The 15,211-nt window shown below is 41.8% G+C and overlaps 1 protein-coding gene across 4 annotated transcripts in view; it reads left to right on the top strand.

Moving 5' to 3' along the window:
• The window catches only part of ACVR1 (activin A receptor type 1), a 142,687-nt gene that overhangs the window by 84,582 nt on the left and 42,894 nt on the right, over positions 1 to 15,211 (top strand). For all 4 annotated transcript variants that reach the window (XM_023217409.2, XM_023217406.2, XM_023217408.2 and 1 more), the window contains 2 exons: positions 12,095 to 12,358; positions 14,361 to 14,572. In XM_023217409.2, coding sequence (XP_023073177.1) covers positions 12,095 to 12,358; positions 14,361 to 14,572 — 476 coding nt within the window. The remainder of the gene's footprint in view (positions 1 to 12,094; positions 12,359 to 14,360; positions 14,573 to 15,211) is intronic.

Below are 15,211 nucleotides of genomic sequence, written 5' to 3'. Positions count from 1 at the left end.
TATATATATATATATATATATATATGTGTATATGTGTATATATATATATATATATATTTTTTTTTTTGAGGCAGAGTCTCGCTGTCACCCACGCTGGAGTGCAGTGGCGCGATCTCAGCTCACTGCAAGCTCCGCCTCCCGGGTTCAGGCCATTTTCCTGCTTCAGCCTCCCGAGGGACCACAGGGACCCGCCACCACGCCTGGCCAATTTTTGTATTTTGAGTAGAGATGGAGTTTCACCATGTTAACCGGGATAGTCTTGATCTCCTGACCTTGTGATCTGCCCACCTTGGCCTCCCAAAGTGCTGGGATTACAGGCATGAGCCACTGCACCCGGCTGCCAGTATTTTTTAAATTGACTATTTGGGGGATTGGGGTGGGCATGGCTCCTTCGTTTTATTTCTTGCTGCATTTGTTTTGTCTTCTGAATTATGGTACCCACACCAAAATAGTTTCAGTTGAAAAACAACAGCATGCCGGGCGCGGTGGCTCAAGCCTGTAATCCCAGCACTTTGGGAGGCCGAGACGGGCGGATCACGAGGTCAGGAGATCGAGACCATCCTGGCTAACACGGTGAAACCCCGTCTTTACTAACAATACAAAAACTAGCCGGGCGAGGTGGCGGGCGCCTGTAGTCTCAGCTACTCGGGAGGCTGAGGCAGGAGAATGGCGTAAACCCGGGAGGCGGAGCTTGCAGTGAGCTGAGATCCGGCCAGTGCACTCCAGTCCGGGCGACAGAGCAAGACTCCGCCTCAAAAAAAAAAAAAAGAAAGAAAAACAACAGCAAAGCAGAGATTCATTCAGAAAAGTTACATAGAAAAAAATTACCAATAGTCCAGTTTAGAATTTGACTCCTCTAATATATGTATAATACTGCAGTATGCCATGTAGAGTTACAGTAATGACTTCTTTTTATCCTTAACTTCACGTCTCAGTTCATGTGCTTCACAATTTCAGTTTTGCAAAGGATTAGGATCGTGTTTGACATAGTATTGATTTTCAGAGTCAAAGAATGTGTTCTGAAAGGAAGGCTTTGGCCATGCATAGAAATCAAACCTTTCTTGGGAAAGAGACAAAGCCAAAACACCATTGTTGGTCATCTTCTGTTTTACTATGCCTTTGGTATATTCTCCTTCACCTCTCTGTGCTTGTTGCTACCTGGTACTATGGAAACAATAATGGTACCCGTCTTGTTGTGAGGAGTCATGAGAGTACATGCCGAGTGCCCAGCACGTAGTGAGCCCTAGAGTGTGAGAGGCCAGAATGTGGAGGTATTCATTGTTTTCTCCCTAGTGTCTAAGACACTACCTGGTATGCAGTTGGTGCTCAATAAATATTTGACAACTGAATAATGTTGGCTACAATAGTAATTATGGTAATAGAGAAAAGATAATATTATAAGAGACAGAGGGACTGATCTGGGCTGATCACATGTACTCTTTCAAATAATTTATTATGAGTTTGGGAAAAGTGAATCAGTTATAAGACAAACTTATATTCTTTTAGTCAATTTAAATTAACAGGAGTACCAGTTGACAATACTGGTAGGCACTGGTGATGTAAACATAAGCAAGAAATGGTTCCTGGTTCAAGAAGTCACAGTCCGGTTGGGTGTAGCAAAGGTCACAGCATAGCATGAGGGGTATGGACTGGAAAGGCCTGCATCCCACATGGAGCTGGGTTTGGGGCTGGTGATGCAGAGAAGCTGAGTTTTGAAGGATAAATAGCCATTAGACCAGCAGAGGAGGGACTAAGAAGGATGTTGCAGGCAGGGGAAGGGTGAATACCAGAGATATGAGACCATGGAGGGGGGTCACCAAGTCATGAGACGGAATTAGGGTTGAGGGTTGAGACCTGCAAGCGTGGCAGAGCCTTATGCTAAGGTGTTTGTCTTCTATCCCGAAGGCAATGGAGAACTGTGGAGAGCTTAAGTAGGTGCAGTTTGTGTGTTTTGAAAGAGTGGTGTTTGGTGAAAGTGGATCATAGAGTGTGGCAAGATGAGAAGTAAAGGGATGGGAATAACTAATCCTCCTGCAATTTAGGGACAGGCAGGCACACATACTCCATTTTCAAAGGCATCCCAACTGTAGCAACTAAATGGTTGCAAACAAAACAAAAGCAAAGCCTTAGTGCAAAAGTAGAACTGTTACAGGTGGCTCACAAATGATAACAACAGTGATGAAACAACAATAATCTAATAATAATGCTATTGCTAGTTTTATTATGAAAGCAGAAGCCAGAGCTGCTGACTTTCCTAGCAACTTTTGCAGGACATTTAAATCCCTCTAGCTGGCCCTTTGTTCCTGTGTTGCCATGGTGTGTCAATAAGCCCAGCTCAGAATAACCCAGGCAGTGAAATGAGAGGTACAGCTTGCTCACTGGCATGTTGGCTGGCCAGGTTACACTGTTTTCATTGCTCCCGTCTTGGGAGGAGCACTGGGCAGCTGGTTGCCCTGGCAGCTGTGAAGGTGTATGTCTCTTGGCTGCCCAGAGTTTGAAACAGAACCAAAACTTGCCTGCCTACTGAGCATGTGCAGCTCCCGACTGAGCTGATAGCAACTGAAAATAGCCCACTGAGCACCTGTCCCTTGTACACCAGCCCCTGGCTGACTGCCGTTTGGACAATGTGGACTTACTTAGTAGACAGGTGAGGTGCTGAGCAGATTTTAATGGTTCTTAGGAAGATCTTGGGAACTTTGGCCCTACTTGAAAGGAAGAAAAAAAGCAGCAGGCTTCTGAGAAGTTCCATTTGTTGCTTCTGTGGTTAGGGGGTGTCCACACTGGCCATGTATGTATAGTTTGTGCCTGAAGACTTCATATTGTTCTCCTTACAGCAGTTCAGTAAACTAAGTAAGTTTTCTCTTGGAGGGAAAGGCTTTCCTAAAAGTCTCCTAGGGGTAGCCATCCACGGTTTATACAGCCTCAGCTTTAGAAAGTTTTGGAGTTAAACTATTTTGTTTCATTTTATACCTGCTCTTTAATCTCCAGTGATTGTTAGTCATTTCTACAAGGTGTCTCTTTGCTACATTATTATTTCTCAGTAGTCCAAATGTTGGCACAAGTAGAATCACAGAATAGAATCCCAGCATGTCAGGAGCTGTCTGTTCCCTTTTGGGACTTCTTCCATTTCCTTCTGGACTTTAATCTCTTCAGTGAGCTTGCCATTGTTGGACAGACTTGGTGGCCAGTGTGGATGGAAGCAGGCTCTGGAAGGAAATGCTTCTGAAATGACTGGTGGCATTAAAGCTACTATTTAAAAGTGACCCTTTGTAGATACTTGGGTTATCTTTAGGCTGTCAGTGATCTGCAGCTACAGGAGCCAGAGGGAATCTGCGGAAACTCTTGCTTGTTGCTCTCGCCTGGATTTGTGTTTAGATATTCTTGCTCCCCGGCCAGTGGCCTCGTGACACATCTCAGATTTAGCTGGCTATCTTCTGCCAAAGTCCAAGATTATTGTGGAAGCTGGGAATGGTTTGCCATGGCACAGATTGAGGGGGAGGGATTGTGTGCTTGAAAAGCCAGTTCTGGTTCACAGCACTCAAATGGGATGCTTTCTGTTTCTACCTGGAGTGTAGGCACCTGGAGCCTTTCTGTGGGCCCAGGGGTACAAAAGAAGAAACTCAAAATGACTCAAATGTAACGGTCTCATCGTGACTGTAAGATCTTTATTCTATGACTGATAAGCCAATCTTGTTCAATATGTTAAACCTGAGAATTAATGAATTGTTTTGGACCGTATTAATTAGACTGATGGGGAAAGAAGACATGTAAAGCAAAGATCGAGTTATAAAGGCTGGTATACAGAGGCACAAGCGTGTCTCCCTGGGATTGAAGACATGGGATTCCTTTCTTCATTAACCTTTCATGGAGTTCTGGACTTGGTAGGGCCTTGGGAAATAATGGGGAAATTGGAGGATAGGGAAGTAGCATTATCAGGGGCTTGGACTCTGCCCCAAGTTTTTACCTTTTGACTTTTATTTTAAAATCGCTTTGGCTTCATCTAGGATGGGAGGTAAATATAGTAGCCCCCTATTTATCCGTGGGGAATACGTTCCAAGACCCCCGGTGGATGCCTGAAACCACAGATGGCATTGAACCTTATATATACTATATCTTTTCCTATGTCTAGGATAAAGTTTAATTTATAAATTAGGCACAGGAAGAGATTAACAATAATAACTTAAAGTAAAATAGAACACTTATAACAATAGTCCGGCATCACCACTCTTCTGCTTTGGGGCAGTTATTAAGTAAAGGAAGGGTTCCTTGAACGCAACCTGCAATACCATGGCAGTGGATCTGGTAACCGAGACAGCTGCTCAGTGACTAGCAGGAGGGTAGCATCTACAATGTCAGTACGCTGGACAAAGGGATGATTCATGTCCTGGGCAGGATGGAGCTGGACAACATGAGATTCCATCATGCTACTCAAACAGCACACAACTTAAAACTGAGGAAATGTCCATTTCTGGAATTTTTTGCTTAATATTTTTGGACTGTGCTTAATGGTAGGTAACTGAAATAGTGGAAAGTGAAATGGTGGATAAGGGAGGATAAGCGGGGACTACTGTAGTCTGGAAGTTACTTTGTTCCCTCTGTGCTTTTCTTTGGGGTAGGATAGGTTGTGGAGCTAGGAAGGGGAGTTTAACTAATTCAGGACATTTTCACCTTTAGCTGTGGGTGCCACAGTGCCTAAAGGTTGCATTTCAAGACTTGTTAAACAAATTGGAGCCCTGTGTAACTTTTGAAAGGTTTGTCTCTGTGGTTTGAAAGCTTCCAGAAAGGCTGTAGGGGTGTGGTAGAGGCTTGCTGATGGCAACCAGAGCCAAGATTGGCAACCTTGGAGGAGGTCCAGTCCCTGAATCCCAGAGACAGAGGTAGAGTAGGGTGCAAGGAGAGAGAAATCGAGGTGGAGAGCTAAGCACAAAAGCTACCCATTGGTTCTTTCTCCACTGCTCTGTCTCACCTAGAGCCCATCATTAAATGTTTCCTGTAAAACCAAAATTCTCAGTGTAGAGCCCAGGTGGGAAATCCTCACTGAAATGCCATATACTCTCTGGTTAGCCCAAGGAGGTGGGGGAAGCAACAAAAAGTAAGTCCTCAGAGTCAACACTTCTTCCTGTGGCTTGAATAGACCTTCCAGCCTGAGACATTCAATAGATGGAACCACATTCCTGGCTCTCTCCTAAGACTAAACAAGGAATGACTTCTGAAATGTTTACAATTCACTGGGATTTTCTTCCCTCTTCCTCCAGGTTATTCTATTCTCTGTTACTCTCCCTATCACTGGAGTTCCACTTAGACATGGCCATTAGCACATATGCTGAGGAGACGGTATTTTTTGGCTTTAAAGTATTCCTCAGTAGGCAATTCCCAGTAGGCCTTGTAAGCCTTTGTTTCTCTGAAGCAGAGATTCAAGAAGTTTGAAGACAAAATGAAGAAAGGGGTCATTATTTTCTCCCATATTAAGGAGTTGTTTTATAGACATGCTGTATTTGTTAAAGCCAAGTCTTTGCAACATTCAGATCATAAAAAGCATGGAAAAGACAGACCAATATTGTCTTAGGTCATTACCCCACAGTGTTCTTTCATTTGTTAGTCACTTGAACACAGGCTGAGTTTTTTGGCTTCTAAATAGAAGGTGTGGCTGCTGCAACAGGCTTAATTTACAGGGATTATTTCAGAGACAAGGAGTCAGCCCAGACACAAAATAAACAGATGGCACTTTTTTTTTTTTTTTCTCAGCTTCAGCAGTTCAAATGCAGGATGACTTAGGAATCCTTATCACCTTCAGCAGAGCAAGAAGGGGAAAATGATGTCATTCACTCTTCCCCACTCCCTACTGAAGGTGCCATTATTTCACTGATAGGGAAAAAATATGGCAGCGAAGACCAGGGAAAAATGACAGCAAGGAGCAGGGGCAGCTTTTTCTGTACTAGGCAGCCAAGTCCTGCACTGACCCCTCCAAGCTGACGAGTTGCAGGCACGTGTTGTGTTTTGATGATTCTAATCACCGTAGCCCAGAGTCCTCAAATCAACCATCCAGAGAGGGACCACCCACAGAGCCCAGCTGTTCTATTAACGTATTAAATAGTTCCTCAATTTTTTTTAGGAACACTTGTATTTTACCTGTTTCTTTTAACTGACAAGCAAACAAAAAACCTACCACACCACAAAAAGTACTAATTTTCTATATTCGTGAGCCCAAATAGGCGAACAGATGTGATGGTATGGCAAGCTCTTCTAGGAAGAAATGGTTTGCTCAGGCATGCCGGCTTGGTGACTAAGACTTGCCTTAAGATCTGTGCTGACATTTAAAGACTTTATGGGCTCGGCCTGCTCTGAAAACCAGCATCAGGTCTCTCCCCACCTCTAAATCCTTTCTGTGAAGGGAAAATTCATTCTGAAGCAAATACTCATCAAGCTTGCACTCCTGCCAGCCACTGAGGCTGTTGTGGGGGTATGTAATGAACGGTGACCAAGTATTAATAGATGCAACTCACCCTCATGGTGCTTACAATCTATAGGAAAGATGACATGTGAACAAAGGCTTCTCTGGGAAAGTAACATGTAAGGTGAAATCTGCACAGTACATAGGCACTAACTAGGTGGAGCGGTGTTGGCTGGAGGGAGATAAGCATTCAACATGGAAGGAATTCCATACTTAAAAGGACCTGAGATCCCTAAGGCCTTTTAAGAACATTCAATAACTGAAGAGGAGGCTGAAGAGCATGCAGGGATCAGGTCAGCCAGCACTTGTAGGCCAGGTTAATGACTGGTCTCCACTTTGAGCGTGATGGAAGCCGAGAGAGTCAGGCTTGTGTACCTGAATGAATGGGAATGCCATTTCCTGAGGCAGGGAACACTGGAGGAAGAATACATCTGGAGTTCAAAATCATGGAAGTTTTTGTTATTGATATTCAGTTTATATGCAATCTTATTTGAATGCCTCTATTTGCCTTCATAACTGCTGAAATACATTTTCTTCTTGACTTTACAACTTAACTAAGTGTCAGTCTCTCGGATAAGGGGAAAAAATGATTTGAGTTCCCTAAATGAGTGTTTTATAATGAGAGATTATTTAGGCACTGGATGTATTTTATCCCTGAGAGTATAGCCTGTCCTCTTGTCAGAGGATCAAATGCCCTTCACTAGGCATTCCAGACAGACCTTTGTGTTTCTGTCTTAGGAGCAGGCTTGCTGGCAATGATACCTAGCATTGCAAAATCCTTCTTAAAGCCTTTGTTTAATGCCAGAGATCTCAAATGCTTTCAGATTCTGGAGAGGTGCCAAACTGTGCTGCCGGATTAGGAGACGATGGAAGGACTCCTATAATCTATAAACCTCATATAAGCTTGCCATTTCAAATGAATGAATTGTTTAGAGTGTTGGAAGGAGTCCAGGGATGCTTGAGTTCCTTTTTTAGCTATACAAATTCTAAGCTATTGGACTTTTATAATTACAGTCTAATTTCTGCATTATGATTTGTGCTACTTTGAGGTGAACTTGTAAAAAATTCAGCCTGCTCCTTTTGCTGCCCTCTAGGACAGATCATGGCCGTGGGCCAGTTTACTTGTAACATTTTCTTATTTGTCTTTTATGTCAAAGACGTTAGTGGGAAATGTTCGTTTTTGTGCACCATTTAGAGTGATACTCAGTTTCAATGCCTTAAAGCATTGCAGAGTGCGTGACTGGGCAGGTGTGAATGGGTAAGCCCACAGTGTTGTGATTACTGAAGTCCCACTTAAACATAAATGTGAATACTTTTATCATGAAAGACAAGATTATACCAGACTGTGGACAGTTTTTAAAAGTCCACGATGCTCTTTGGTCTGCCTCTCTGTCTGCCAGTCCAGCATTAGACTCGGAGCAGATATGCCCAGATGGTGAACTGAGTATCATCCAGAGCAGGACAAATCTTTTTAAAGAGCTGGCCATGGTGAACTCCTGGGATTCCCAGTCTGCACCACTGGTTTGTGGAGCCAGCCCCGCATTCTCCCTGGTGGCACCGAGGCAGTCTCTGTTTGTGGTCAGAACTCCCTGCTGTTCCCAGCCAGCCCAGGCTGTGAGTGTTTTCACACGGCTCTGGCTCTGGTGATACAAAGGGCACGCAGTGCCAGCCATAACACTGAGTAATGCCGGGAGGTGCCTTCTAGAACAAACAATGTGGGTGAGCTCTGCAGAGAGGGAATACCTCTGGCTTGACATTTAAATTACTGAATTATTCAAATGAATGTCAATTAGGTGGAGTAGACTTTCTGCCTTCTGCCAGGGCCCTTCCTGGATATTCGCACAGGCAAGTGTAAAATACTTTACATCAGATACGGTGCTTCCTGTCAGTACTGTTGAAAATCAGTCACAGAATGTGATTATCTGTTCCTTGGTGTTCCTTGATGTGTGCCTTATTTATATCACAGTCTGAAAGATTAGGAGTCTACACACCCATACCTGTGCCCCTGAAAGGGGTTTTGTGATCATTCTCGAACCCCACCCCCACTCCCACACCAAATAAAATATCACAGGCCCACACATGTTATGCTTATTCCTAAATTTGACAAGACTGAAAAAGTGAGTCACGGGCTTTTTGAGTCCTGCTGTCTTCCTTAGAATTGTGGATATTAAGATCCGAGAATGCTATTACTACCTTGCTTTTAACCTTCTTTGTTGACTTAGTAATTCTAGTTCAGAAAATACTTCCATCTACTCTACTCTGTCAGATGAAATTGCCAAAGTGGCACGTAGCGAATGTGAATGTGTGCCTGCATATGTGTTCACCTGTGTGATCATTTTGTCATTCTTACGAATTTAGGGTCTTCATTTATATTTGGATATATATAAAAAATAAATACATGATGAAGGACTTTGCTAATTAGTTATGTGGGAATACAGAAAGTAAGAAGATTGAATGGTGGATGAGGAACAAAATAGGAAAGAGAAGTTAGGGAAGGTTTTGTACTTCCCCGTTAGCAAACTGTTGGACTCAGCTCAGAGTTCTTTCGTATCAGAGATTGAGTTAATTATTACATATCATTAACAGTTGTCTTTCCTTGCTTTTTCCCCCGATTGTGGAGGGTAGGTTATAAAAACCCTGGTATTTGACATCTTACTGAAAAGAATCACCAACTTACAGGTAGTTAATCCCTGGTTGTCTACAAGCAACTACAGGAAGTACATAAAGAATTTAAGGAGAGTGCTTAATAAACAGATGCATCCCTTTGACTTAGTTTGTGACCCTGCATGATTAAAGCCTAGGTATACCACAGAGTTAGGTATAGTGAGTTGAATTTTACTGAAGGTGATATTCACTTGAGGCTGTCACGTCTGGCAAAACTCTTTAGGTTATAGTACAAACGTCAGGCTCCCTGCACAGCCTATCAAAAACTAGAGACCCTAGAAAAACAATGCCCCTTCCTGCATCTGTGTACTTAGAATTTAGTTTGGGATGGAACTTTAAAAACAGAGTTTATTTTGAGAGCACATTAGAGAAATGATTGTTATTGTTACTTTATTTTTTTTAAATTTGGCATTTTTAAATTACAAGCACTGGTGTCCTTAATCCTTTGGTTCCCTGAACCATCCATTTCCTCAGGACCAATGATGAGCAGGCTCTCTCTAGTCTAGCATTGCTGGTTTATTGTTATTCTTAACAGCCCATACGTGCAGCAAACTGAGTAAATCATACTCGTCAATTCATTATCAGTCCATGAACAGCTCTCTCCCACTTTATTTTTATTTTGCTCCTTCATCCCAGCGCTAACCCCTTATCCCCAAACCAGTGTCGACAGGCACATACTCTTCAGTGGGTTAGGTGTATATCCTGGGGTATCTATGATCTTCTAAAAATACTCAGGATTTTAAAATATATGTTTGTGTTTCAAATTTACATAAATTGCATTATTTCAGTTTTTAGCATAGTCTTTTCAATTCCCTGCCATAGATCACAAGCAAATTAGTCTGACACTATGACCTCTCCCCCTCACCCCACCCATCCACTTCCCTCCAAAGAATCATCACCTGTTGGGCAGCATAGTTGGCAGCCCTCAGCCTGCTTTGTGCCATTCAAGAGTGGCAAGCATGTCTAGACTCCCTGGAAATATTATCTTTCAGCTCTCTTTTGGCAAGTGTAAACTTTTTGCTGGATTATGTCAACAGATATACATGTTTCTCATCCCCATAGAAATAGATTGGTGCTGGTATTTCCTTCGGATTTCTCCAGGCAAGGAACATAAAGACTATCTCTTTGCTCATTAAAACTTTTGCTCATTAAAAATGTTTGACGGCTCTTGATTCTCAGGGGTGAGACTGGTGACATACATAGACTGTCAGCGGCTATTTTGGATTTTGTGCTTTCAGGCATGTCTTTGCTCTTGGATGAGCCCCTTGTGGTTTTCAAAGGAACTAGCAAGTCAATTATAAATAGAAGGCTGTGTCTGTGTGTCTGCATGCACTTACTCTGTGGGACGAGGCACCCACATTACAGTGGGCAGTGAACTATTTTTCCACTTCTTTGAAGAGGGAAGAAGAAAGATTAAGAATGCTTTTCTCTTTTTGAGATAACCCACATCTCTACACACACCCACACAAATCTGTGTAAATGAACTTGACATTTTCAAAGACCTTACCTTAAGGTCTCCTCTGGAAAGCACAGCCACCCGACCTGTTATTTTAAGAAGGAAGCATTTATCTCACAGACCCACTACTGAGGGTTCAGGGATTAGAAGACAGCCTCTATGTGCCATAGACCTTTGGAGGGAGCTCTGAAAACGGAATTTCCTTATATGAGCAGTGCTTTGGCAAAAGAGGTCTCAGCTAACTAATCAGTGGCCTCTAGGACTTGGCTGTTTACATTTTATCCTCTCTTTCCTTCCCCACTAGTAGAAACTGTAGGACCAGCAAGTCTAAACTAATCATACTGACAAGGGAAGAGAAAAGAGTAATGTGAAAATGAAACTGCAAATAAGTATTCTCAGAAAGAGACAATTAAGCGGAGTGATTAGGTGTCCTTCCCTGATCATCCGTTTCTGCCTCTTTCCATTGCACCTTGAACTTCCCACGTGTGTGTTCTTCCAGTGGTCCCACCTGTCACCTTACTGTTCAAACATTATTTGGTTCTCTTTGTCTCCTTGTGTCCTCATTCTCCATATTTGGCACCATTTTTTTTTTTCTGCCAGCCAAAAATTCTTAAGCAGCTATTAATTCCCACTATAATCTATGTAAACTTTAGTGTAACCACTATTGAAAAAGTTAGTCTAGGTATCTAGCTGGAAATATTGGTACCATGGATTGTAATTATAGATTGTGCAGCCTTACAAACTCTTATTATATTACAGGTTGAACATCCCGAATCTCAAAACCTGACATTTGAACTGCTCCAGAATCCAAACCTTTTTGAGCATTGACCCGATGCTCAATAGAATGCTCATTGAAGCATTTTGAATTTTGGATTTTTGGATTTGAGATGCTCAGCCGGGATAAATACAACTATTCCCCAATCCAGAAAATTTTAAAATTTGAAACGTTTCTGGTCCCAAACATTTTGAGTAAGGGATACTCAGTTTGTGGTATATTTCTGCCATGTAGCTGCAAGAATGTCAGCATTCCTTGTTTTACTAGTTGATGGGGATTTGTACAGAGCTAGCAAGAATTGGTATTAATAGCTGCCATATATTTAGGAGCTGTGTTTTTTTTTTTTTTTTTTTTGAATAGAATAAAGGTGAGAAACATTATGTTCCAGTAAAACATTTTATTTTGATGCAATAATTGGGATCTGAGAGCCAATCAAGATGAAGATTATATGAACACCACAGGGGAGAGGCTCATTTTCAGAAGTCTGTGGACAGATGATGGCCAATCTTTGTCCTAATATGATCCAAGAGGGTGCATAGCTTATATAAATGAATCGCTATGTTGAGAGGCAATTATTATTAGTTGGTTGGGTAGGTGACAAGATCACAGAATGTGGACCTCATGGTTGATGGTGATGCTTAACTTGACTTTCTGTTCAATAGAAGTGTTTGGAATGGTTATTCCCTCAATGAAGGCGAAACTCATACAGTAATTCTTTTTTTTTTCCCTTCCTTTCTCTCCCTTGCAGATGAGAAGCCCAAGGTCAACCCCAAACTCTACATGTGTGTGTGTGAAGGTCTCTCCTGCGGTAATGAGGACCACTGTGAAGGCCAGCAGTGCTTTTCCTCGCTGAGCATCAACGATGGCTTCCACGTCTACCAGAAAGGCTGCTTCCAGGTTTATGAGCAGGGAAAGATGACCTGTAAGACCCCGCCATCCCCTGGCCAAGCTGTGGAGTGCTGCCAAGGGGACTGGTGTAACAGGAACATCACGGCCCAGCTGCCCACTAAAGGTTCCCATAGACTTTTCTATTTCTAGATCAAGAGGTTTTGTTAGTGTTGTCCTGAGTCTGTGTGGGTTAAAGATCTAAGTAGCTATGATGCATTCCACCTACATTTTGAATCAGAGGCGAAGAGCTAAAAGGAAGGTAGCCCTGGGTGAAGAAGAGAAAGGACCAGCCTTTTGGCATCTAAAAGAAGGATGGGCATTTTGGGGGAATGTAAGCAAGGTGATGTCCATCTTGGGGACAGCTTGGCTGACCAGTTAGCTCTCTCTTGGTTGCTGTGACTCAGGTGAACAGCTCCAATACCTTTTTAGGTTACTGACCTGTGATATCATTCATAATTTCTGAAACAATTCTGTTAGTAAATACTCATCTCTATATCAAGTGTGTAGGGAGGAAAACGGAACGGACTGATGACTGAGTGGAATGCCTTTACTGTTTTATGAGGAAGGAGACAAAAGAAGGCTCACTGATCTCTTCTCCCATATCTGATGCCCAGTGACCCTATCACTGAAACTTGAAGCAGGATGCGATTTCACACAAACCCTGTAGTTTATGTGGAATCTTCTCTCTACCACCAGTACAGATTGCATATGCTAAGAAAACCAGTCCACCTCTGAAACTGTTTCCCTATTAAATGAGCCCTAAATTGCAATCTTAAAGTCTCTGCAAACATTAATGTAGACTCATTATAAGCCAAATTTATTCTCTTACCATATAGTACATTTTTAATAGGTTTAGTTATTTAATTTTGTACTCAGAAAAAAGAAAGAAACCAAAAAGTGGAGGAGAGGTAACAAGGAGCATCCAACACTAGAAATGTCAGCCAGCAAGAAAGGAGGCAGAAGAACAAAAAAGCTGATGCAAGATCATGTTCTAGTAATTTTGAAGTTATGGTGATGACTTTAAGGCATATGGAAAAGGTTAAATTCTGACAAGCAAATAGGACTGAGTAATCAAAGAGGGTTTTAAAAGAGATCAAGTATTTGCATGGTTAAAACTAAAAGGTTCTTGATGGAATAAAATTTACTGTTATATTTTGTGAGTTAAATTTTTATTAATTGGGTGGATAGACATGAACAAATGTCTGAATTCATACAAAAATTATACCAACAGTGTGAAGTTTCTCATCTGCAGATTACTCTGCTAGACCTTGAGTTTTAATAGATTTTTTTTTTTTTTTTTTTTTTTTTTTTTAGTTTAAGGACATTCTAATCTGATTAGGGTGGCCACAGTATTTGTAGTTCCATGTTGCATTTTGTTAGTTTTACACTTTCTCATATGAATGACATATGCCACGGAGTATGATGTATGTCAAGGTGTTGATTAGTTGGTCTTGGAAAGTTAAAGAAATATGTAAGGGAAGTTAGGCTTGTGATTGGATGGCTGAAGAGACCAGTAATATGGAAATGGGTAAGGCCTGTGTAGGGAAGAACAGGACCTGATGACATAATGTCATGAAGAGGTCTGAACCGAGGGAGTGAATCAGTGATGAATGAATAAGTGAGTAAACGAAGAGAGGAATGAGTGGGTTCCTAGGCAGAAATTGTGATGTGAAAAAATGAATGAGAAATCAGTAGTAGACACCCAGGATATGTGAAAGACAGAGACCACAGATGGGTAATTTGGTTTTAGCTCAGGTAGCGCTTTCTCTTAAGGATAGGACAGTGTCTGTAAGGGCTTGATGGTGAAACATACCGAATCCAAGTTAATAAGAGTAATGTCAAAGATTTTTACAGTACTTTATATTTTAAAAGCACTCTCACATTCATGCATTAATACAATTGATTCTCAGTGGAATTTTTTTCAAGTTCTAGTTGTGTCTAATTGAATGATGGTTAAAATGTCTGGGCCATTGGCCAGGTATTAGGAAGTGTTTTAGTTTTAATACTTCGTGAGTTGTGAGACTGTGTGGTCAGAATCAGGAGCCACTTGTTAGGATATTGGTTATGTTAATAATAAGTAAGCAGTGATCCTTACAACCAATTCCCCTTTTCCCCCACAACTCCAGGAAAATCCTTCCCTGGAACACAGAATTTCCACTTGGAGGTCGGCCTCATTATTCTCTCTGTAGTGTTCGCAGTATGTCTTTTAGCCTGCCTGCTGGGAGTTGCTCTCCGAAAATTTAAAAGGCGCAACCAAGAACGCCTCAATCCCCGAGATGTGGAGTATGGCACCATTGAAGGGCTCATCACCACCAATGTTGGAGACAGCACTTTAGCAGTAAGTCGTGACCCCACAGGGAATCCCAAGCATGAGGAAGATGTCTGCAGACACGTTCTTATTTCGAACATGAAACACTAACCAGTAATGAGTGACTGAACAGTGTACACACATGCTGTTGGTTACTTATGTCCTAAACAAGCACATGCTGGCACCTGTGTAGTCTTCCCATATCAGAACAGCCATTTTAGACAGACATTTAAATAAGGGATGGGATTTATTTTAGTAGTGTTGGTAGTTAGTTACTTTTCTCTGAGGAGTAAAGCAAAAAAGAATGGTTGCCTACAATTTTGGAGGGTTGGCATTTGTGGTCTTCGGGTACTCTATTTTTAGCCATAAAAGTGCTCTTTGAAAAAGGCACCTTTTGCTTAATATTAAAGATTAATTTCCTTTCTAGATTATTTCAACACCCTGTAATTTAAGGCTTAAAAACTTGACATCCAAAAAAAGCAGCTTTTAAATTTTGTATGCTCCTGTGGTGCCCCCTTGTGGAGTGCAGTCATTTGGTTAAACCGGTGTTGTCCAATAGAAGCAGCATGTGCGTCACCTATGTAATTTAAAATTTTTCAAGTAGCCACCTTAAAAACAAACAAATGAAAAAACCCAAAAAGTTTCTTAAAAGTAGAATTAATTTTAACA

This window comes from Piliocolobus tephrosceles, chromosome 11 (assembly GCF_002776525.5).
Source record: "Piliocolobus tephrosceles isolate RC106 chromosome 11, ASM277652v3, whole genome shotgun sequence".
Classification (NCBI taxonomy): Eukaryota; Metazoa; Chordata; class Mammalia; order Primates; family Cercopithecidae; genus Piliocolobus; species Piliocolobus tephrosceles.
This window is presented reverse-complemented; position numbering and strand designations above follow the sequence as displayed.